This window comes from Chroicocephalus ridibundus, chromosome 17 (assembly GCF_963924245.1).
Source record: "Chroicocephalus ridibundus chromosome 17, bChrRid1.1, whole genome shotgun sequence".
Taxonomy (NCBI): domain Eukaryota; kingdom Metazoa; phylum Chordata; class Aves; order Charadriiformes; family Laridae; genus Chroicocephalus; species Chroicocephalus ridibundus.
In genome coordinates this window covers 2,611,006-2,635,574 of record NC_086300.1, presented here as the reverse complement: position 1 = coordinate 2,635,574, position 24,569 = coordinate 2,611,006, and the positions used below count along the sequence as shown (strand labels likewise).

The window sequence follows — 24,569 nt, the reverse complement described above, 5'->3', positions numbered from 1 at the left end:
GCGCCTCGCCGCTTATTGGCCCGTTCAGAGCGGGGCGTGGCCTGAGGCGGGCGCGTCACGCCAACTGGGCGAGACCATCTCCGGGAAGAGGAGAAGGGAGGGGCGTTTGCTTTCCCCCTCTCCCTCTCTCCGGCCCTTTCCGTTGCCCCCTCTCTCAGCCCCGGCCGTGCTACGCTCCTCCCTGTTCCCGCCGCAGGTTGAACCGGGGCGAGCCGGCGGCCAGCGCCGCGCTCCCGTTCCCGGGGCTCCCCCCCGCCCCCGTCCTCTGCGAGGAGGTGGTACCTCCCGCTCCCCACCTCCTCAGCCCTCCGCCATCTTGGCGCCTCCTCAGAGCGGGGCCGGAGCGGGCTCGGCAGGCGGCGGCGGCTCCTCCTCAGCGGTGGAGCGAACCACCGCGGGGGCGGGGTGGGGGAGGCGGGGACGGCACCACTGCGGCGGGAGGGGGGTGTGGACACGGCCAGCGAGGGGGAAGCTAACGGGCCGGGCCGGACCAACGGGCAGGGGCTGACAGGGCCGGGCGGGACCACTGGGGGAGGGGGGGCGGGGGGGCGTGGGCCGGGCCGGGCGGAACCATGCGAAGGCGCTGGTAGGGGGGGAGCCCGGGGGAGGGGGGTCGGTCCGGCTCCCGGTGCCGGTCCGGGTCCGCCATGGCCTCGAACTGCGCTGGGGGCTCGTCGGCGGGGGGCGTCGGGGCGGCGCTGGGCTCGGCCCTCAGCGCCAGCAAGACCAAAACCAAGAAGAAACACTTCGTGTGCCAGAAGGTGAAGCTGTTCCGGGCCTCGGAGCCGCTGCTCAGCGTCCTCATGTGGGGGGCCAACCACACGGTGAGCGGGCCCTCCTTCCCCCTGGGTCCCGGACCTCCCCAGCCCCTCGGGACGGAGCCCTCGCCCCCTCACACCGGGCCCTTCCCCTCAGCGAGCGCCCTCACCCGCCCCGGATCGGGCCCTTCCCCGCTCTCCCTCAGGCGGGGCCTCTTCCCGCCCCCCTCAGAGCAGGGCCCTCGCCCCCCGCATCGGGCTCTACCCCCCACTCCCACTGTCCCCCGAAATCGCAGCCTTCCCTCCCCCTGGCGTCCGATCCCTAATCCGGGTCCTTCCCTGTATTCCTGCTCCCAGGGCACCCCGGTGTCAAGCTGGTCCCGCTGGCCCGGCGGGTGCCCGCCCTGTGAGGAGACACCCCCCCCACCCCCCTCTCCATGGGGTCTGTGTGTCCCTGGCCCCGGTGGTGTCTTTCTCCTGGGGCACCTTCCCCACAGCGTCCCCATCTCTGGGCGGTTTGGGGTCCCCCCCGGGCCAGGGTGTCCCTCCCAGCCATCGCCGTCCTCATGCCTGGGGTGGCTTTTGGCTTCTCTTTGCCCCTCACACCCGCCCGTCTGCCTCCATCCTCTTCCCCAACACCCTCTTTCCCAGGACAGGGGAGGGGGAGTGATGCCATTTTGGTTTGCATCCCTTTGTGTGGGGTGCTGTTGCCCTGGCACACCCCCTCGCTGGCACCGGAGGCCCTGAGGACACCCGTTGGACACCCACAGCGCTGTCCCGTGTCACAGCCCCTGGCTTTCCCGCTCAGGGCATGCCCTGTGGCCCCGTTACGGTGTGGGGACTCCCACGTGTCACGACCCCGAGGTCCCACGCGCACGGTGACAGTCCTATTCCTCAGTTGCCTGTGTGAGGACAATTCCGTACGTCTCTCATCTCCGTCCCAAAGTACAAAAGGGTCTTTTGGCCCCATCTGTCCAACCTTGTCTCCATCTACCAGGACTCAGGCCGTGTATGTCCCCTGGGCTCTGCCTCAGTTTCTCTGGGTAGTGGTTGGTGCAAGTCTTAGGAGGGAGGTGGGAGACGGTCCCTTGGAAATGTCTGCGATGGCTCGACTTTAATCCATCTCCTTTGGAGGTTCCTAAGATTATCTTTATGTTTTTTCTCTGGAAACTTCTTCCTCGTCTGTGATGGCAGGCATAAATGTGGTGCTGGAAAGGACTGATTTACCACTGCTCTCGTGGATGTGGATAATGGATGCTGTTCTAGGAGAACATTCAGGTGGTCAAAGAATTTGTAAACCTCATCTCTTCCTAAATTAATATTCTTTTAGGCCTCAAAACCACCTTTTTCTCCAGTGAATTAGTGGATGCGTGGATGTTTCATAGAGAGTGAAAGGGATTTAGGCTTAATCTTTGCAGAAACAAATAACACACACACAGAAAAAAAATAATTAAAATTGCGTTTCTAGCTTGCCTGATGATGGCAAATGCAAGCTTCCAAATGTAGTTCAACACGGCGCTGTCTTTCTGAGTCAAAGGATATTCCAAGTGCTTGCTGCTCAGAGCCTTGCCCAGGAAGCAGGATAATGAATTTAATCAGGCTTTGATCAGTGGTGCTCTTAGGAGCCCTGAAGAAATGGAAATTGGTGGGATTCTTCTGAGTTTCATTTGTGGCCTCTTAGGGAGAGTTGTTGCTCGGTGGCAATTAGCTTTTTTTTCTTTTTTTTTTTTTTTTTTGTCTTGTAGCTGTCTGGGTACTGGGAATCTGGCAGCTTTTTTAGGCACTGTATTGGGACAGTATAACTTTTGGAGAACTTGGCTGTGAAATATTTAGGCAAAGGGAGGAAGGCAAGCTGGCAGTTCCGTATGAGCACTAAGCTAGTAATGAGATTGTATCGGACATGTGTTATGAAGAAATTGCTGCCAGAAAGGAGGACGGTATCCAGAGAGGCTGGGAAGGGGGTTAGAAAATTTCATCTGCGACCTCGTCGCCCTTGGACAGGCATCCAGGATTTCCCAACAAATTCCTGCTGGTTGCTTTTCCTCCACCTCTCTGCCACTGATCTCTGTCTGCGTTTGGGTGAGTCTCGTGAGTGCCTGCGAGGGTCGGTGATGGTGTGACCGTGCTGTAGAGCAGGCTGCGGGCTGAGGTGGCTTTGTTTGCTCATCCCGATCTGAGCCTGGGAGATGATGTTGGTGCCATGGTTATATGGGAAGTGGAATTGCTTACGTACCTCCAGCAGATGGGTATGGACAGTTTAGAAATATTTTCAGGAGTGTCTTTGGACTTTGTTAGAAATCTTATGTTTGTTTGTTTGGGTTTTTTTTTAATGTTTGGCTTCTGAACCACAGTTTTACAGGGAGGGATGAATCCCGTGTCCGTGGAGCCTTGCCTGGGGATCCCTGCGGTAGGAGGGGGAGAAAACTGCTATCAGCACAAACCATGAGACTGTGCCAGGAAGATTCTGTCAAAAATACTTGCATTAAAGATGAACTTTTTCATGAACAAACCAAACAAACAACCATTTTATGCAATCCACCATTTCTGTTGACTGAAGACATTCCCTTGGGTCCGTTAACTGAGTCTGGCAACAGTTCGGCCCTGCCTTGTGTTTAAACAAGCTCGTTAGCAGCTGGTGTGAATACAGGCAGTGATGGGTCTGGAGAGGATCAGGAGCGATGATGTTAGCGCACCAAGAACAGGAACTGGTTTCTGGAACACCAGTACTAAGCATTTCTGTTTAAATAGCGAGCTGGGTCTTGGCTGTCCTGGTGGTCCCCAGCCAGCATTTAAATCGAGTGAACTGGGATCGGGGTGGGGCTGTGGCTGGTGTAAGCAGGGCCAAACGTGGGTGGTATTAGTCCGACAGCTAAATTTTGAACTAGAAAACCATGGAGGGGAGGGGAAAACTCATGCAGATGGGAGAAGAAAGTGGAGTCACAGAGGCTCACCCTCGATTCCTGAGTTTTCTGTAAGGCACTGTAAAATTCAGTGAACACGGAGATGGTTCCTGGGGAAGCTTTGCTTGCGACTGCTGTTGTCATGGCATTGGAAGAGGAGATGCAGCTCCTCGGTGTTGGTTATGTGCGTGTTGCTCTGTGCACGTTCTCCACACCCTGGCTGGAGCTCCCGGTGCATGGGAGCTTGCCAGCGGCAGAGGGAAAGTTGTGATGGTTCTGGAAGGGAGAAACCATCTCGCACTGAAGAACAAGATGAACACGGCAGTGTTGTGTGGTGCTCTGGAAACCACAGAAATGGTTGTAAGGTGCTGATTATACAAGGCACTGGGATCCCAGTGAATCTGGGGGTTGTTGGAGAGGCGACTCTTGTTTCTGTTCGTTAAATGAACAGTCAAGTTCATACGGGACATGGTGATGCTTTTCTGGGTGGCAGTTCATCAACTGGAAACGATCCCTGGAGCTCTGTGGATGCTGGCAGGGGCAGGGGGTAGGCATAAACAAATCCCGTTTTTGTGGAAATGGGTAGATCTCTTCTGTTGGCTGTGTGGATCTTGCCCGAGGCAGCCTCCTGCGCTCCAGAGGCTCCGATGACTGGCTGAAGCACCAGCCGATCTCCCAGGACCTTTAGGAGTGATGCCAGCCAGTACAAAACACAGCTATTTAGTATTCAAGTGAAATAGCAAAATTGGGATTTGCAGCACGCTTCTCTCTTCTCTGCAGTGTTGTTTTTGGTGTTGCCATGTTAATTCTAGCCAGAGTAGCATCTGCCACATATCAAATGTTGAAGTCCTATAAATTGGTACTGGCACAGGGTAAACAGCATGTATTTGTCCTTTCCAGCACTTGCTGTCTGCTGTGGCTCTAATTGACCTCTGGAGAGTGCAGCATATGGCGATGGCCATGATAGCCCGTGTTAATGATCCAGGCCGGTGGCTCTGAACCTTCTTATCCTGGGTCATCCTGTTAAAACAGAGATTCCAGGAGCCCTTTTCCCTCCTGGGAAATGGAGAGAAAAGAGGGTTTTCTTGGGTAGTTCAGCGAGGAAAATGGGGCTGAGTTGCCTGCTCTGCCACTACCTCATGTGGCCACAGGTAGGTCGTTTAACCTTTCCATTCCTCAGCTCCTCTTTGACCCAAGGGACGCGGTAGCTCTGCCCGCCTGCAAGTGGACTGGGAGGACGGATGCTTTCCAGTGGTCCCCAGGCTGACACGATGGGTGACGGGCTGCCCTGCGCTGGTGGGGCAGCAGGGTACCACTCACTGATTCCTCTGCTGGTGACGCAGCGTTGTGCTGCAGCTCCGTCAGGACGCAGGAGTGCTTTCCAGCAGGCTTCAAAGTACTTTGTTGGGGAAGAGGTGGGTTCGCTGTCACTAGGGGATGGATTTTTTTCCTCTTAAAGCATGCTGGTATCCCTACAGTGCTGATAGAAATTATCGACTACAAGGTTCATGCTTCCATAGCAGTGCATGGGGGCTTTGTTAGCTTGGATACTGATTAATCATGCTCTAATTCATGGAAAACAGTATTTTTTTTCTCAAACTGTTGCCCAGTTGCTGTACTGTGTTAAGCAGTGGCAAAGTTTTGCTGCAGATGTGGGTTTGCCTCCATACTAGTTAAAGTGATTTTGCTATGTGTCTTTTACCTACTTCCGGAGAGTATTATATAGTTTAACTAATGCCTGCAAAGTACTTTGAGATGCCTGATTGACAGGCTTTGAGATGAACAAAGTATTTTTATTTTCCTGAGTAAATTCCTGTTGTAAAGAATCCTGGAGAGTAGACTCACACACTCCATCATCTGGATCTTGTTAGTAAACAAATTGCGTTTTCCCATCAATTTACTAATGGTAATTGCCACTTTGAGGCTACAGTCAGGTTTTGAAACAAAATTATGCCTGGCCCATTCGTTCTAACAGCTGTCCCTGAATGACACAGAATATTGATGTGCCTTTTATTGAAAAAGGAATTGGCTTTGGTGGGGAAGAAAAATTATCAACTACAGATAAACCCAGAATCGTACTGACTGGTGTTGCTCAAGAATTCGAGTGACCAGGAAATGCAAGCTGAACAGATGGAGGGGAGGTGGTATTTTTCCAGCCCTGTGAGGCCAGGGGTGGCCGTAGACTTCTCAGTGGTGTAGGGAAAAATGAATTCTGCTGACTGAGGATGAAGGGCCCGGCCACTCCTGTGGGGGGAAGGGGAGAGCCGCTGGCTGGGGAGCTGGAGAAACAGTGGAGCTGAGCTTGCTGTTCCTCTGGCTGCTGGGCAAAATGCGGCTTTGAAGAGATGAGGGTCTTCTTTCCATTACCTACTGCTGTTGCCCCAAGCCCTGCTCCCTCCTTCAGTGGCATCAGGCTGCCTTTCCCTCTGGGGCTCTGGCTGGGATCCTGGCTGTTTGACACACCGGGCAACCTGCTGCCGTACCTCTCTCCTCACTGGGGTGACCTCCAGGAACACGGCGCTGCTTGCCTGGCTTGGGAAACTGCTCCTTTGTTCTCAGAATATGGTGAAACCAGCAGAGAAATGTGAAGCGTCTCTCTCTTAGTGGCCCTGCTGTTGCTTAGTGAAGATGTCAATTGGTTTGTCTAAAATGTGTCTTGGTTTTAAATCCTCTGAGCTCCACTGAGAGCCTCCGAGCCTGGTGCATGTCTGAGCCTTTTGTGAAGCTGACAGACATGTGCCATTCACACTGTCTCTGTCCTTGCTGCAAAACGCAAGTGGCAGTGGCAAAATGCACTTCTTAATGGTGCTTTCAACCCGGGACTGGTCCCTGTCAGGTTGTCTGTGCTTTCTACCTAGTGGGGGAATAGAAAACTCCAGGCATAAAAGGACTGTGCAAAAGCAGGGGCTTATTTTCAGGGGGATTCAAAGGCAGATTAGGTTGAAAAAGCTGGGTGACTTACAGAAAACCAGCATCATGCTGGGCCTGGAGGCAGATCCCTGGTCTGAAGAGCTTGTGCTCTAAATTAGCCGTTCTTAACTTTTTCCGCTTTGGGGGACCTCTAAAGCCTTTGCAGTGGAGGTGTGGAAGTACCCCAGCACAGGCTGCTCTACGGCATGGACCTGCTCTTCACAGTTGCTTCTCGAAGTAGCCCGTGACCCCTGCGGTGGGGGACAGAGGTGTGTGACTGCGGTGCCGTCTGCTGCTGCACCTCAGCTCTCTGCAGCTGCCTCTTCTAGATCAAAGAACCAAGTCCAAGATCTCGCTGTGCACCTTGTGGCCACCACCAGCCCCAGAGATCTCCAAAGGTCCTGGTACAGGCAAACCTGCTGCAGCCGGGTGACATCTCTTTGTGGGAGACAGGTCAGACCCACGGTAACGGTCTCCCCAGGAGCCAGGGTTTGCTGGGCACCTCATTGCTATGCACCTTGCTGTGACCTTGCCTTCTGTAGCATAAATACACAGAGACACACACTCTGCTATATATAATCTCCTGCTACACGCCTCTCCCTGGGGAGAAGGCGAGAGAGCAAACATGTGCCAGGCGTTAGTCACGTTGCTCTCGGAGGCTGCTCAGATTCCACCGTGATAAGCAGAGGAGAGGATCCCTCCAGAGCGGTGCTGTCCACTGCTTTTATTTGGGTAAGGTCTTCTAGGGTTTCATTTGGCACCACGCTGCAGGACCCGGCCCGATAAGCCTTAGAAAGGGGCACTGGATGCTGAGGATCATACTGCAAGAAGGGGGGGTTTGGGATATCCCTTTTCCAAGGCGGTGTCGGGGCTTTTCATTCCTCTCCATTTGGCATCCTGAGGAGAGTGTCAAGCATGGGAGTTCCTGTGGGAGCAGACAGTGCACATCCCTCTTGCATAAAAAAAATCCAAACAAAACAACAACAAAACCAACCAACCAGCCAAAAAAATAAACCGAACCAAACCCATATTTGCTTTCAGACCGGTGTCAGGAACAAAAGCCCAGTGGCTGGCTGACCAAGAGCTGCCGTGTGCTGTGGATCCAGGGCAGGCTGTCAGTGCTGGGACTAGAAATGGCCAGTTCAGCTCTTTGGCAGCAATTCTAGTCCCCAGCACAAATCCCTCCCTTCTCCCCATCTCCTCCAGAGCCAGAATCCCGAAGCATCCAGAAAGCTCTGCTGTACGCAGCTGGAAGGGGGAAAAGGCTTTTGCAGGGGGGATTTTTTTGGCTGTTGTCAGGCTGTTATATCTTGGGAAGAGTGAGGGCATCTTTTAAATGAGACGAGGTATCGTGGCGCACCATTTCTGCCAGTCAGGAGACTTGCAACAGGTACAACATTTGCTTTGAGGTTTCTGCTTTGGCAGAAATGAGGACATCCAGAGACATCTTGACATCTCACTTTGCTAACATTTCTGTCTGAATTTCTGGCGGGGAGGAGACAATCTCCAAATCGCTGTTCCCTCTCAGCCGTCAGCACCCTTCCTCCGCGCTGGAACAAGCTGATAATAGCTTGTTTGTGCCTTACCCACCGCCGAGAAGAGGGCTGAGAACAGGCGTGTCTAAGGAGCTGTGCTGTCGGGCTTCCCCTCCTGTTAGACAGCAATAATTAGTGGCTGGAGGCAGCGCCTCTCTCTTGATACAGAATTGGCTGTTTTCTCTTCCCCACCTTCACCCTGAGGGGAAATCACTGCATGGGGCTCTCTGGACCCCAGGATCTGGGAGATCCCTTCCTCACCTGCGCCCCCCTTGCCTCTCCTCTCTTCTCTCTGTGGCTCGCGGAGCGGCTCGGTGCAGGATTGAGCCTTTAGCTTAAGCTGGGGGGTATTGGCCTCCCTGCTCCGTTGTGATTACAAATGATGGGAGGCGTATGGCATTATTTATTCATTCATCTATGCAGTGTTCTCCATACACCCCAAAGGACTTTATGGGATTGCTTAATGCTCCTTGGTGCTGCTATAATGTAAATACTGGGCAGGGCTTTGAAGAGCAGCATCTCTGCTCTTAGCGGAGCGGTGGCCGGTTTACTTCCTGCTTATCTGTTGTGTGGGATGACTGTCTCCGAAAATAGTCATCTTTTCTCTGTGCAGCGTGTGTGTGTCCTTCTTTTCCAGTCTGACGTTTGTTAAATCTGGTCTGTTTTTTCATTGGTAATGATGGAGAAAGGATGTGAAAAATACATACCTCATCAAAGGCTTGCTCATATAATTAGACAGCTCACTGCACATCTCCAGAGCTGGGACGCCCATGGTGCTCGCAGACTTGAACTGTGCCACGGATCCCACTGCAGAACGGCTCCCTCATGCCTCCTTTCGTCTCCACCTCCTTGCAGGAGATGTGGCGGCAGCTATTTGGACAGTATTTTTTGTCCTGTTGCACGCAAGGAGCGGGGAATCCCAGAACTGGAGTCCATTTCCTTAGGCTGACGGCTTGGACCCCGTTCCCCGTCAGCGGGGAAATGCTGCGTGTTTTCCAAGCATGCTGGATGTCATTTGACCTGCCGAAGGTTTTGGTGTTGGGAACAGACCCCAGGCCTGACTCCAAGCCAAACCCCGCGATTGCCAATGTTGTCTGCTTCTCTCCAGCATTACCTGCTTGGCACAGGAATTATGGGAATGGAGTTGTAATGAAATTGCTTCCTGAATCCAGCATGTTAATAGCAGCTCAATTAGATGGGACTTGGGTGATTCCTGTGAAGTCGGTGTGAATGAATGAATGATGCTGGGGCCGTCCTCAGAAAAGGCAGCTCAGAAACGTGCAGCCTCTTGACCTGCTCTTGAGTGCTGGCACATCCTTGTCAGTGCATGGGCTCGTCAGGAGCAGAGTAGCCAGATATAGCGCAGAGGTGGATTTTTTTTATTTTTTTAATTTTTTTACTATTGATGCTTTCGCTGCTGGGTGCTGTAGCATGAGCCCATCTGTACAATAGTAGCTGAACGTTCATTCTTCTGCTTTCCTGTATTCCTGTGGCTGCCACACATGACTAAGGAGCAAAAACAATCTAGTGGAGTGACTCATCCCTTTAGAGAAGGTGGGATAAGAGCAACAAGAGACAGCAAGCACAGAAACAGCATCCACAGGGGAGCTGTGCTGTGCTGCACCAAAGCTACCCAGAGTCTGCTCTGTCTGGCTGCGTTGAAGCCTTTGGTCATCCGTGATTTGTAACAGTGAGAACTAGTTAAGAAACTGGCTGATGCAACATTTCCTAAATAAGGGCAAAGGTGATTTATTTAAAACCCAAAATCTGCTATTTCTTGGTCTGTAGGTTTGTCTCGCTTCTAAGCTGTATCTTGGATGATCAGTGGAAGGTGGACAGATGAAAGAGCCGAGGCTGGCTCAGCAGTACTCACCACATGATTGAATGAGGTGCTTCTGTGGCTTGTAACCACAGTATTCTCCAGGTTGCTTCAGTACAGCAAGTTGCTCTGAAAGTCTGATGGGTTATATTGCTTCAAAAACAGCTTCTGGGGTATTTGGCATCCCTGTAAGTCCATTGATGGTAACTGCAGGGCAGTGGAACTTGAGTTTAGAGTCTCCGTTTCCTTTCTCTTTTAGATCAACGAACTCAGCAATGTTCCCGTTCCTGTCATGTTGATGCCCGATGACTTTAAAGCCTACAGTAAGATTAAGGTGGACAATCATCTATTCAACAAGTAAGTAGGTGCTTCCCAACTTGTTTGTCTCTATAATTTGAGCTCTTTGCTGTGGGGGAAACTGGCATGGAGGAGGCCTTTTGGTTTGTTCCCTGTTGTAATGCCAAGACGATCTGGTGTGGCTGGACGCATTCCCCGAGTCTGTGCCCTGCCCAGACCACTCAACAGGATGTGGCAGGGGGTCAATCTGTCACTGAGAAGCCATCTTGTGGTTTGGTTTATATCATTTGAGTGATGAGAAGTGTGGTAAGGCCGAGCTCAGGAGTGACACTACTACAGAGCTTGTTATACATAGATATTCACTGGACTGGGTAGAAGATAATATTTTAGAGTTTGCAAAGTGTAACTTGTCCAAAGCTGGAGTTTGCTGCACATCTTGTTTATGCACAAAACCGATGCAGGACTGTCTCTTGATTCCTGCTGTGCCCTGGGCGGGTGTCCTGCCCTGACCAGCAGAACCCAAATCCCGAGACTATGGAGGAGAGGGTAGGAGTTTGCTCTCCGTGACCTCCTGGGTTCATTGTGTCTTTGAGACTTTTCACAGGAGACAGCTGTGAAGCTGCATTATCCCACTGGCCCACGGGGTCTGTATGGAGTTACCCCTTTCTCCTTTTCCCAGAAGATCAATTTTTGGAAGCCCTTTTAACACCGTTGTTGTGGCTGGTGCTCAGGGCTGTGTTCTTCACTCTGTCTCTGTGTGTGCAGGTCTGCAGTGCTCACTGATGAATGCTTCATTTTCACTAAGTTTCACAGGGATCAGCTTTGAGAGTGGGGATGTGATTCAAAAGTTTGTCTTCTCTGGCACCTACAATTTGCAGTATCTGTTTTTCCCTCTTCTCCTACAGAGGTTTTAGTTTCCCACGTATTGGTGTAAAGGATTCTCATTGAAAATGAGCTAACAAAATCTCCCGCTGTGTCCAAGCAGGACCATCCTCTCTGCTTCTTCCCACTAGGCAGAAAAGAGCTCTGGTAGGGAGTAGATGCAGCATCCCTCAGCAATGGGGAACGTTGTCTGTTGTCCACTGTACTGTGCCCCGTTCCCGGCTGGCAAGGGCTGGCAGCAAACCTTGCTCTGTAACGGTTGGGACTGGTCTGGAACATGCCAGACTGGAGCTGATTCACCCCGTCTCCTTTGCGTTCTGGGTGAGATGGTTTGTCTTGTGTTGACCTTTCTTTTGACGCACGAGTGATCTGATCTGATCTGAAATCAGAGTCGTCCCCCCCTTTCCTCCAGCTTTTCATCTGAAACAGTAACAGTGTGTTGCAGGGGGCAGCTGTGTTACTGAACGGAACAAAGCAACAAAGGAGGAGGAAAGAGAGAAATTATTCTGTCAAATCTGTGCTTGTGACAGGGGAGATTGTTCTGCAAGGCCGGCACCCTCATCCAAAGAGCCTGTTAGTCAAAAGCTGGATCCTGCAAGCATTTCTATGAACAGATGACTTTTGTAGGCACCCAAAGAAACAAGCTGCCCTAATGAGGGTAAATACTTGCAGAACAGGGCCCTTGTAGGTAGGAAGGGGCTTGGATATCCTGGGGGGTTAGCAGTGAAGTGGGAGAAGAATCCAGTTTGATTTCACAAGCTGATCATTGTACAAGAATATCTTTTCTGCTTTGCCCTAGGGAAAACTTGCCAAGTCGCTTTAAATTTAAGGAGTATTGTCCACTGGTGTTCCGAAACCTCCGAGAAAGATTTGGGATTGATGATCAAGACTACCAGGTACCGTCTCTTCTCTCCCTGCCCTCCTAAAACCTCTCCCTAGGACAGAATAACCAAGCCGGCAGAGAATCTACAATATCAACAGTTTTGTGTGGTCAGTTTTTATGGGCTTATAGTCATGGTTTGAATGGTTTTACCATAACCCTAAAGAAGTAGATCTTGCTGTGCCAGGCACTGGGCAATGGCAGAATGAAAAGATGGTCCCCGCTCCTGAGCGTTTACAGTCTGGGCATAAAGTAAGAGGCAGCAGATGGTTGCAGACAGGCGGGAGCTCAAGGATAACAATGATCTAGTGCAGAACATCTGCAAGGAAAATGAGCCTGTCGTATTTTTACAGATTTGGGTGCTGTTTTAACCAAGTGCGTGTGCCAAGCATTGGTGCTGTTGAATTGGGTTTATCAAGGTGGCAAAGTTATAGGGAACTTTGGGACATGTTCCCTAAGGCCAGAGGCTCAGGCTTGCCTCGGAGGGGAGAGACATTTTCTTGTATTAATACTGCTGGACTTAAATCCAGCGAGAGAGAGATGTCGCAACTGTTGCTGCTACAGCAGGGCCACCCTTCCACACACGGCACTTAGTCTTAGGCACGCAGGAGATGTGTGGTAGCAGGCTGCTTAGAGACCTCTTAAATGAGGGACAAGCCAGTGCAGAAAAAGAGTGGCTTTGATAGCTGCGTGGCCTTTAGCAGGCTGAGTGTTAGGTAATTAAACCCGGTATCTTTGGCACTCCGCTGCAGTTGATAAAGGCTGGCAATACGCCAGCACTGACTGGTCGAGGGCTTCAACTAAAATACTCCCTGGAATCCGCCAGCCCAGAGAGGCACATTAGCGCTGGAGCAGTGGGTGAGTGGTGCAAGCTTCTTGCTCTCTCCCTTCTTTGCTTCACATGCAAGCCCAGCCATGCTCCCTGCTGCCTGCGTTCTGCAGAGAGGAGATGGGAGCAGAGCTGTTCCTGCTAATCCCACCAAACTGCTTCCTTCTGGTAGTGTGTGTGTGTGCCCATGCCCACATATGTCTGTATATATGCCCTCCCCAAGCATGTCAGAATTCTCCCTGATTATATCTAGGTTATTGCCTGATCTCCCACTGTTTCAAGGTTGATATAATGAAGAGATCTGTTTTCCTACTCCAGCTGCATGGCTCGTTGCAGTGGTGAGACACTGGATCTAATTGATCCAGTTTCTGGTCTCATGTGGTATGGAGCAGGGAACAGATGTGTAGCACCTGAATCCCCTCCTCTGTCCCTTGTTCCCAGAGCAAGGGGGGAACATGCTGGTCCCTCTGTGAGAGGGGGTGACCTCTGAGGATACCAAGATGGGTGTTTGGGGCTTTTTGCTTCTTTCTGTAACTGTGTCTCAGTTGCCTCTTTCCTGGCTGCCAGGGCCCATCCTACTCGGCTGCCTGTTCTCAGGCGCGCTGGGCACTCTGAGGGTGTTTGCTCAAAGTGAGACACGTTTTTTCAAGCAGAACTGACAGTCGTCTTTGCTTTTCTTCTGCAAGGGGCCGGCTATCCCCAGGAGGAATAGTAAATGCTGGCTGCTGCCTCGTGGCTGCCTGTCGCAGCTCTGGTCTGGGTGACTGCCCATCTGCTGACGGAGCTAGAGCTGAGCCCAGCGTTAGGAGGCAGGTGGCGTTCGTTGTGCCTGTGTGTGCTCAGTGCCTTCTAATTACCTGCGAGCCATGAGTTTCACACGCAGATCTCTCCTGCTTGTGATGGAAGATCTCTTTTATTTTCAGGGCACGGCTGCTCAGCCCATGCTTTTCTCGAGCACATGCTTGTTAGATTATTAATTTTATTTTTTCCCTCCTACCGTCAGGCCCGTTCTCTAGGCAGCGATGGCGTTTTGCCAGGAGAAGCAGTGCCGTTGCCTCCTGGTCTGTTGACAGTCGTTCATGCCAGGCTGTGTATGGCTCTTGAGGAGGCTGCTTGGCCAGCAACACCCTGCCCCTGGGGCTGGCTGTACCAGGGAATTACTTTGTGAGCTGGCTTCCTCCATACCCTTCAACGTACTTGCATGCGGTGAAGTCATTAGCTCCTAATTACTTTTTCTCCCAGTCCATCCACTATGGTATATTTTAGAAATTTTCTTCCCAGTTTCTTTTAAGAAATGATCAGAACCGTGTGAAGTGACTTACATAGAAGCACCCATAATCTTGTTGGTTCTCAATACCTAGTTTATCATTTATGTTTTACCTGTTGCTCTGAAGGATTACTTCTCCCATCCCTGGAGTAGAGCAGTTTGGCTCTTTAGAAGTGTCCAGCTAGAACAAAAAGCTGAAAACATTCATTGAGCTAAATTCAGGTGGGTAAAACTTGATGGCTTGAGTGGGATTTGAGCCAGGATGCTAAATATAACACCTGAACTCTGGGAGTCACAGGAAGGGAACAAAGTAAACCTAAGGGCTAGGAATTTGGTAATGTCCATATGTGGCCATGGTTTCTGCTTTCCATCTCCTCTAGAAGAAAAGCTCTGTGGTTTTGAGGTGAGGGGTGATTAAACTGTGTAGCACAGGCTCATTTGCAGATGTCAGCAAGAAGCAAAGGTTTGGTTTTTTTGTTTGCCTTTATTTTCCTGACAGTTTCCAAAGCCCTTGGCAGGAGTAGAGTTTTTCCCCTGCTTCATTAAAGTTTTAAAAGCTTTAAATGCTTCATTTTGAAAGGAAACCTCCCGGCTCACTTGCAGCGTGACATGGTAAATCCCTCTTTCGCAGCAGGCTCTGCGTGCCTGCGTGTTTGGGTCTGCAGAAGAGCAGGCTCCCTCTGCTGTCTGCTCTTCAGAGAGCTGAGGGAAGGAGAGAACAGTGTAAGTGGCAGCTAAAAAAAAATACATCGTGAAACACATTGTCCAACCCCGAGATCCTGAAAGCCACCTCTACCTTGAGCTAACGACCACTGACCAAGTGTCAGTACCATCGTGTTTCAGAGCACAGCTCCCCTCATACGCTTGCACCAGTTGCAGGGAAATGCTAGGGAGAGCCTATACTGGTGGTGGACAAAATGGCTTCTGAACAGGTGCTGGTGGCTGGGGTGGTGGAGTTGGAAGGCAGTTGCTGAGAAGTGTTGGAGGAAACAAGCAGGAGACTGGTGACCTGCTTGGGTTAGTCTGGAAGGTGCAAAGAGTAGTGGCTCTAGCGGTAGGATGAGGCTCACAGCAAGTCCCCTACCTGGGGAGAGGCATCAGAACAAAATGTTCCTGTGGTGGCTCAGGAAACACGGGAGATATTTGCTCTGCAGTTTGCTTGGGATTTTCCAATTGTGCTGCAAGTACGAAAAGAAGCTGCAGTGTTTCGTTGCTAAGGGTGGAGACAGGGGTGTAAAGACAGATGCTGCTGGTTGTCGGAAGAACAACCAAGCTATTTATACTCGCAGTCTTTTTCGTCCAATTGTAAGAACAGCAGAGGCTGAGGGTGGCTTTTGGTTTCAGGATGACCTGTAAAGAATTCCCAAACAATGAGGCTTTTGCTGGTTTAGGCTGCTTTTTGATGGAAAAGAAGGCAGGCCATTTAATTCATTTTGTTCTATTTTTCCGTAAACCTTGAAAATATCCTGACTCTTCTTAAATTTCCAGGAGGAAATGCTAAGAAGTCTTGCCCTGTGTATACTGACTCTTTAAAAACCCCTTAGTTAAAAGCATCTTCAAAAACGCATGCCAACTGTTGGAGTAAAATGTGTAAACAAATAGAAGGCCCAGATGAAAGCTCTAAACTCCATGGCCAGACTTCTGAACAATTGGGTTAACCTCAGCAGTGCTGAACACTCGAGGATGCTTGCTTATTAACAGTCACGATTGGAGTGTGTTTGCAAGTGTGCTCTGAAGCTTGGCCGGGACACTGCCACGGTTACAAAGGTGGAGCACAAAGTTCCTGGGATGTCTTGTTATTCCAGAGTCAGGTTGTGGAGCTGGCCCTGGTCACCCATGTCTCGTCTGCTTTCCAAGACTGCTTTTCTTTCTTCTCCAGGGAGGTGGCAGCTCCTGCCTCTCCTCCCCACGTTTTTGTTCTGGTTCCCTCAGAACTCGGTGACACGAAGCGCCCCAGTGAACAGCGACAGCCAGGGCCGATGTGGGGCCCGGTTCCTCACCACCTACGACAGGAGGTTTGTCATTAAGGCAGTGTCGAGCGAGGATGTAGCAGAGATGCACAACATCTTAAAGAAGTACCACCAGGTACGGTGAGTCTAGAACCCTGGGAGGGGAGGTGGCAAAACGCCTTGGGGAGCATCTTGTGACATTTGCTGGGGAACTGGAGCTTGGATTCACAGTGTGCAACCTGGCAGAGCTTGCAAATAGCTTTTGCAAAAGCAAACAGTATTCCTTAGCATCTGAGAGCCAATTATGGCACAGCTGCCTGTTTCTTCACAGTGCTGAGCCCCTTCACAGCTCACCCTGTTCCTTACATCAATAAATTATGGATCGCTGGTACCTGAGATCTGCAAACACGCTCCTAATTCAATCCTTTGAATTAGACTTTCCAAAGGGACCAGGGAGGAGACAGTTACGTGCAGCAGGGAAGGGGGGGCAAAGTGGGACAGCTGGAAATGTTCCACCCTGGTCCACATTATCTGCCAGTCCATCTGCTCTTTACTTTCAGATCCACTCACATAACCCCAAGAAGTGAAGTTAGCCAGTGCCAACAACTCGCCCTGAGTGATGGACATGCACACCTAGCCTGTTACAGCAGGCTGGACACGCACACAAATGGGATGCTCTGTCTCAGCGCAGGGCTGGAAGATTCTTACAGTGCCCTAACTTGCGTTTCTTGACACCCTAGGAGCCATTTGCAAGCCTCCTTTCCTTTCACATTGGTGTCAGATAGCTGGAACTGGAGGCTTCGCTATCACCTTCTTGCTGAGCTTGTGTTCTATCAGAGATGGGTTTTGTGTGACAGTACTGTCTTTCTCTGCCCTTCCCTTCCCGGCTCTCCTCCAGTTCATAGTGGAGTGTCATGGGAACACCCTCCTGCCCCAGTTCCTTGGCATGTACCGGCTCACCGTGGATGGAGTGGAAACCTACATGGTGGTTACCAGAAACGTGTTTAGCCACAGGCTGACTGTGCACCGGAAATATGACCTGAAGGTGAGGGTTTGGAGGGCAGTCACGGAGCCGAGAGCTCCTTTTCCAGAAGGGTGGGAGTTGGTCTTTGTAACACCAACTTGACAGGGTCCCGGGCTTTGCTTTTTGTTCAGGGTATTAGGTTTTGGGGGCTCTGGATGGGGCTTCACTTGAGGCTCAAATGTTGTTCCATTCCCCTATCCCAAGTGGCCTACACCACACTACGTCTGTCTCAGGCATGAAAAAGGGATTGAGCACTGATTTTAAAAATACTTTCATTATTTTTCTACATGGAGGAATTAAATGGTGTCAATGAATTCTTCAGGAATATGACACATAGTGCAGCAATCCTCTTTTCTTTATTCTTTTATCAGGGCTCAACGGTATCCAGAGAAGCAAGCGATAAAGAGAAGGTATGGACCGTTCCTGGCCAGCCTTTCCTTCCTCCTGGTGGTTGGGAGCAGATGGGATCCAACTGACTTCCCTTTTCCAAAGGGGTATCGAGCAGGGGATATTAAATGGGCCCTGAGTGATAACCTGTTTCTGTCCCACCTTCCAGGCTGTGCCCAGTAACTGCTCAGGAAGAGATGGTGCAGATCTGGTGCTGCCCTGCCCTGCCCTGTTATCTTGACACTACCAGGAGTGGGGGGAACTTCCCGGGGGACAATCCCACAAGTACCAAATCCCACATTAGTGCAATGGTGTTTTTGTGGAAAGATTTCTTCATAGCACTCCCTGTGTACCAAACTGAGTCAGGTCAGCTGTTAGCTTTTGCAACAGATGCTTTTATAAAACAGAGCGGCTTCTCTCGGATTCTTGGCATATCTCAGCATGTCTGTAAGTTTGGTTTCTGGTGCCATTAGGGAAACTTATGACTTTGCCCCTGCAAAACTTTGGCTGTGATGCTGCTATGAAAATTCCTGTTTAAATCACAGCAGTAACTCATGATACTACGTTTTGCACATGCACATGGGATTTTCAGATTTGGGACCACAGAGTGAGTCTACTCCAGCCTGTCCTGAAATTAGATCTCTGGCATGAGCCAAGGAGCTCCCATTTACACCGAATGCTTGGCGTCAAGGCACGGCTTCATCGTGCCCAAGTGTTCCCAGCTTGCTAGCTGTTTACTCAAGCTTTTTCTGCTTATGCAGTTTGTCTCAGACAATTCATATTAGATCTATATAAAGCCACCACACATATGTCATTTTAAGAACAAAATAATTTAATTCCCAGCTGCACAAAGGGGTCGTATGTTCTTCCATATCCCTGAGAAATCCTCAGAGGTTGCTGCAAGCAGATTCCTCAACAAGCAGTGGTTTTAATTTTTTCCTCAAGCCTTTAGGGAGAGAAGCGTGGGGTTTTTTTCAAGCCCTCCCCCCTTCCAGAAGCCGACAAAATGCATTTCTTTTCTGTTCTGGGAGCTGGTTGGACCGTCTCTGGCTGGAGCCCAGCTGTCAAGTTTTCAGCCTGCAGCACATCTTCCCGGCAGTCTTTAAAGTTGAGTTGCTCTCTGTGTCTCCCTTCAGCTTCCCCCAGGTACAGCTCAGCACATGGATTCATTGACAGATATTGTGCTCTGCCTGATGCCGTTTTCATACTTAGTGGACAGGGTGAGACCCTTCACCTTATTAACAGGCAAAAGATCCTGGTGTGACCCCCGACTCGGTCAGAGTCTCTGGGCAATCAACGTATTGATAATGAATTGTTGTACCAGCCCTCCCCCAAGAAGTAGGGGTTTGGAGAATTTGACACAGGCTTTTTGTTGCAGGCCAAGGATCTACCAACGTTCAAAGACAACGACTTCTTGAATGAGGGTCAGAAGCTGCATGTCGGAGAAGAGAGTAAAAAGAACTTCCTTGAAAAGCTGAAGCGGGACGTGGAGGTAGAGTTTCCTGGGGAACAGCTTTTAATCTCTCTCCCATAACTGGATCCTCACTGTGGCCTCTGGCTCAAGGGGTGCAGCAGTGACTGAGAAGAAAGTCATTCCTGGATCCGCCAAGCAAATGCAGTCAGGGTTATGCTGATGGCAGTGCGCATATGAGCTCGTGTAGATTCTCTGGAGTCTAGTAAGGGTTTAGCTCTCACTACAGGGAGGTACTGGCAAGGCAGGACTGAGGATTTCCGATCCCCTGTGGATGCTGTTGTTCTCACTCATCTCTTTCTCACAGTTTTTAGCTCAGCTGAAGATTATGGACTACAGCTTGCTGGTTGGGATCCACGACGTTGACCGAGCAGAGCAGGAAGAGATGGAAGTGGAGGATCGGGCAGAGGATGAGGAGTGTGAGAATGATGGTCTCGGAGGCAACCCCATCTCCTCCTATGGCACACCCCCTGACAGCCCTGGCAACCTCCTCAACTACCCTCGCTTCTTTGGGCCTGGAGAGTTTGATCCTTCTGTTGATGTCTATGCCATGAAAAGCCACGAAAGTGAGTATGATGGAATATCACCCTGAAGAAGGTCTGGAGGGCAGAGGAGGTGTCCTGTGGTCTGGCTGGGCTAAATGGAGTGGGAGGACTGTCCACAGAGAGAGAGAGAGACCCTGCCGAGTGTCTCTCCTGTGCTGTACAGTCCGTTGTTGTGGATGGTGTGTGTTGGAATGGGTAGAAGTTATGCTTGGAGAGCAGTGGCATGTTCAGAGAGCATGCGGGCCTCTGGTGTGCTGTTTCCAGTCGTTTTTCTCTGCCCTTCTGCAGCCTCCAGCTGCCTTGCTTTCTCTGCTAGTTGCATCAAAACAGATCTGCTGTGTATTTCTTAAAGAGGGGGGTGCAGCTGGGCTTTGCTCACAGCTCAGGGTGTGCTAGCGACTCTCTTGCCTTGCTAGGTGCCCCCAAGAAGGAAGTGTACTTCATGGCCATTATAGACATTCTTACGCCATATGATGCGAAGAAGAAAGCTGCACATGCTGCCAAAACAGTGAAACATGGGGTAAGCAGCCTGCCACCCGCAGGGAGGATGGGCTTTGGGGCTTCTGCTTTGCCTGCACGCCTGTGTGCATATGTGTGATGTCTCCCGATGCTGATTTTTCTACCGGCATGGAAATTCTCCAGTGATCTAGTGCCCAAGAACAGCTCTTCCTTCACTTACTGTCTCCTCAGACTGTCTTGGAAAGCCTTTCCCTCTGGTTGGTTGGAGATGACTTGCATTTATGTCCCAGTTTGGGAGGTGCTGGATTTCCCTGGTGTGGCACCAACAGAGCAGGAATGGACTGGCTGCAGGGAGACATACTGTCCTACCCGCTTCCTGGGGCCAGTCCTGTTCCCTGGCAGCAATCGTGAACTTCCCAAAAGGGCTAGAAAAATTCCCAGACTAGCAGGACATGGAGTCTTTCACGCTCCTTCCAAATCTCCTGTAAACCACGAAGGAACAAATCCAGTGCATTGAGTCAGTGGTCTGCAGAAGATCCAGCTGGAGCTAAAATCCGTTTCCTTGGGGGTCTCTCTAGACCTGTCCGGCTGTTGTTTTTCCCTAGAACTTGCAAGTTGTCAGGGGTCTTGCCCAGCAGAGCCAGGCCGTGCTGCCGTGATCACTCCTTGCTGTCCTCCCGCCCTGTGCAGCGCTGCAGGGTCTGCCCTTCCAGGAGGGTGTTGTGACTTGTCTCTCCTCTCTGCCTTGCAGGCTGGGGCAGAGATCTCCACCGTCAACCCAGAGCAGTACTCTAAACGCTTCAACGAATTTATCTCCAATATCCTGACATAGTCGTCTTCAGCCTTCAGCGAGAAATGAAGAGAAGAGGGGCTACTTCCAAACAGAGAATGCAGCCTGCGACACTAAAACAGACACTGTAGCAGCATGTGGGGTGTGTGTGTGTGCGTGTGTGTGTGTGTGCAAGAGTGAGTGTGTGGCACTGTGTGACTTAAGAGAAAACTAATTCTAGGTGCACCCTCCAACAGTCCACTTGACCCAGGTGGAAAAGTGGGTTTTTATGTTACAGAAGTGCCCAGACATAGATTTTGAGGGCTTTTTAAAACAAGAAAAGTGCATTGTTTCAGCACTGCTCTTTCTAATGACATTTTCTCCTCTCTGATCAAGAGAATCCCATAGGGATATGATATGTGGCACTGTGTAAAAGGGGTCGCTCTAGATCACGTGCGGTGGGAGTGAAGCAGTGCCTGATTCCACAAACTACACTATTATTTTTTTTATTTTATTGGACTGTCTTTACCAGAAAGACGTACAGGCCCTTTTATTTCCCTCTTGGTAGGAATTGGAAGGAAAATAGCTCACCATTTCAAGGACGGAAAATATTACTCTGATAAGGAGGAGTCGCTGAACTTTAGGTAAATTCAGACTGGGACACTTTATATTTTTTGGTTAATTTAAGTAACAAAAACTTTTTTTTGTAACTGCACTTGATTTACGAGAAAGACGAGGGAAATGAACATCTACCAAAGATGATCGCTTAAAAAGGTGTAACTCCTAGAACCTAAAAAAACCAGTGTGAGATGTAGTTAGAGGCATTGAACAACCTCAGATAATAATGTACTCGGACCCATTGTGCTTTAAATTGGCCAGCTATGAGGATTTCATAAAACAAAAGACACAAAAAAAAAAAAAAAGGCATTTGGTACCTGTAGATATGGGATAGTATTTGACTATCTGGACCGTTTCCCTGTCACACCTCAGTCAGGAATTGCCGTGTCTCTTAGATTACAGCTTCACATCGCGGTTCTACCAGTGTTAATCTAGCTAATGTTCAGTCTTCCTTACTTGCCCAATCTGCAACAGGTACTTGAATTTCTTTCCTGACAGAGGTTCTTTGGTTAGTTGGTTTATTTTTTAAATGGCAATGTGACTTGCACACGAAGGAATTGGACTGGCTACCAGTGGGGAGTGCTGGGAGCTGTGACTGGAGCAAGTTCCACTGCTCAAGAGGACTCAGGACTTGAGCTGTGATTCTTTTTACTCTTCTCTGCTCCATACCCCTCTCTAGAGCGACAGTCAAGGAGTGGAAATGTTCGAACACTTGCGCCAGATTATTTCCCCCCCCCTAAAGAATTGGAACTGATTTGCGTGACTGAATAATGTCCTGTTTTGTCTCCAGAACGCTTGTAATATTTTTCACAGCCAAGCTTGTCAGACTTGCTTTGGGTTTTGTTAGCTCTGCTGCACAACAGTTACAGATCTTTTGGTTCTTTTTTTAATTTTCTTTTCTCTTTCCAAGCAGGGTTTAGCGTTTTGAACAAACCTCTTGCAGTTGAAACATGTTGCTTATCTGCCTTGAAACTGTTTTCACATATGCCTTTGTTTCGGGAATACGCTGTTTCGAATGTCTGTCCTGTGCTGTAACGCGTGCTACAGTTTGCTGTGTGGAATTTGGTCCTTTTGAGAGATAACTGGTGCTCATCACATCCTGGTAATTTCCCTAGACTAACGCTAGCTCTGGTCTGGATTCTGAATGTGGGCTTGGGGTTTTTTTTAATGTTCATACCCACATTCGTGATGTGAATCCCACAGGTCTCAACTTTGAAGGGGACAAAAGGGGGCTGACGTTTCAGCCCGCACGAGTGCACTGTAAATAGAGTCTTTAAGAAATGAAAAATTAATATTAGGGCTCATAACGAGATATGAATCTTCTTTTTCATTCATGGGTCATTCCCTTTGACATGGGACAAATTTCTTCTGCCGCTGTAGTCCAGTCCCTCTTCTGTGTGATGTGGGGGCTCACACACCGTTGTCTGGGAGGCTGGAGAGTCTCGTGTCTTAAGGTGTGTAGCTGGAGAAGCCGCGAAACAAACGCAGCTATGAGAATACTTTAAAAAAGGGAGGACTTAGAGGGTATCATCAGCTTAGTTTTGTGGGCATTATATTGGTTGCTTTTCTCTTAAACAATAAGCACTTAAGTTTACTATCAATTAGAAATTAAATACCGATCGCTTTTTATTCTTGACAGTTTTAAAAATCTGCATTGAATCTGCAACTTTGGCCTGGTAAGTTTGCTGTTCTCCTTTTGGGAAACTAGCTTGTACCTTTTAAACTGTTTGTCTTTAAATCATGTATTAAAAAAAGACGAGAAAAAGGGGGGAGGAAGAGAGAAGGAAATTAGTGAACTGCAGGCATCCTGCAATGAGACACTACAAAACAAACAACGCAAAGAAAGTAGAAAAACAAAGCTTGCTTAGCTAGGAGCAGCAGTCTCATTCACTGAATTTCATGAACAGAAATAAAATTAAAATGCAGGTAGTTCCTGCAGCAAACTTTACAGAAGTCACAATACTAAGGGCTTAAGAGCAGTTAACTGTATTTTCTTATTCCACTCCAAAGAAACTCCTGCTAGAATTAAATTGGCTGTCTCTGGCTCAAGCGATAGGAAAAGCCCCATAAGCTCTATTCACTTTAGCACTTCCCCAGTTCTGCCACTTCTGTCAAGTTGCCATACTGTGTGTATTAAAGTAATTAAATGCAATTTTCTCACTTAATGATGTATTACCCAGGTATGTAACTTTGTTTAACATAAGCATTTTGTATATTGTTTACATTTTGAAAGGTAGCATTACGTTAAAAATGCTAATTTTTGTTTCTAGACAGTATTTTTATTACCAGAATAAGAAGTGAAGCTGCAAATATTTGATTTGTTTTTAAAAGGGACTTTTTCTTTTGTTTTTGTTGTTTTCTTTTGGTTTTGTTTTGGTTTTGTTTTTTTTTTTAATCTTGTTTTAGGTCACTTTTTTAACTCAAGTATTTAAAAGGAAAACCCAGCCCTTTCAATTCTGGTTTTACAACTGCTTGTGCTAGTTTGTTGTCTGTTTCTGGTGTGAATTTAGTTCTAGTTTGCTGAATGTAGATATTTCTGTCTGTAGCATGTACCCTGCGGAACACTTTACACTGAAGTGCATTTGACTGAAAACCGCCCTCGGCTGAGAGAGTTGCAGTAGGTAGGCGGATCGCTCAGATCCTGGTCAGAATACAGGATTTTTCAAGAAATTGCAGTGCAATTCTTTGGTCAACTGGAGTTTCAAAAAGGAATGAAACAAACGCAGTGTGCAGTGTCTCTCCAGCGCCCGAAGGCAGGGTGAGTTTGTGTGAGAAGCGAGCTGCGGGAGCTGTATTCCTGCCTGTACCGAGGGTCAATCTGTTTCTGAACACGAGCCTGATCTGTCAAAATTTAAGAACTAAAAACTGCTTTGAAGCTAGAACTTATATCTCCCCCCGCTAAGCTGGCTCCTACAGCGTAAATAAGAGTGGGAGAGGGCAGGCGGAGTATGGAGTCACAGTTTGGGTGCTGCTCTGCCCCAATAGTGCAATAAAAAACACTCGAGAACACGTTGGGTCACCCTTTGGTAGGGCCCTCGTGTTCTGGAGGTACCAGGCAGCACCCGCCTGTGGTGTGGGCGCTGGGAAGAAGGGCTGGTATTTGCTGCACGTAAGAAAAATGTCAGCAGGCGTTCGCTTCTCACAGCAAGGAGCAGTGAGATCCTTCCCTCTGGTCTCATACATGCCTCTGATTGACCTGGTTTTAATTATAAAAGCTGTGATCATGAAATTCCTTACAGGGAGAACTTCTGGGCTAGTAGGTGACTCCAG

At 49.5% G+C, this 24,569-nt stretch overlaps 1 protein-coding gene across 1 annotated transcript; it reads left to right on the top strand.

Moving 5' to 3' along the window:
• Window positions 1–545: 545 nt before the first annotated feature.
• PIP4K2B (phosphatidylinositol-5-phosphate 4-kinase type 2 beta) lies at window positions 546–24,538 on the top strand. The gene is made up of 10 exons (XM_063354674.1): window positions 546–824; window positions 10,182–10,279; window positions 11,901–11,997; window positions 16,010–16,162; window positions 16,925–17,071; window positions 17,422–17,460; window positions 18,816–18,929; window positions 19,216–19,474; window positions 19,870–19,973; window positions 20,664–24,538. Exons 1-10 carry the CDS (start codon window positions 648–650, stop codon window positions 20,742–20,744), a joined length of 1,269 nt encoding a protein of 422 aa, XP_063210744.1. The 5' UTR covers window positions 546–647; the 3' UTR covers window positions 20,745–24,538.
• Window positions 24,539–24,569: the final 31 nt, after the last annotated feature.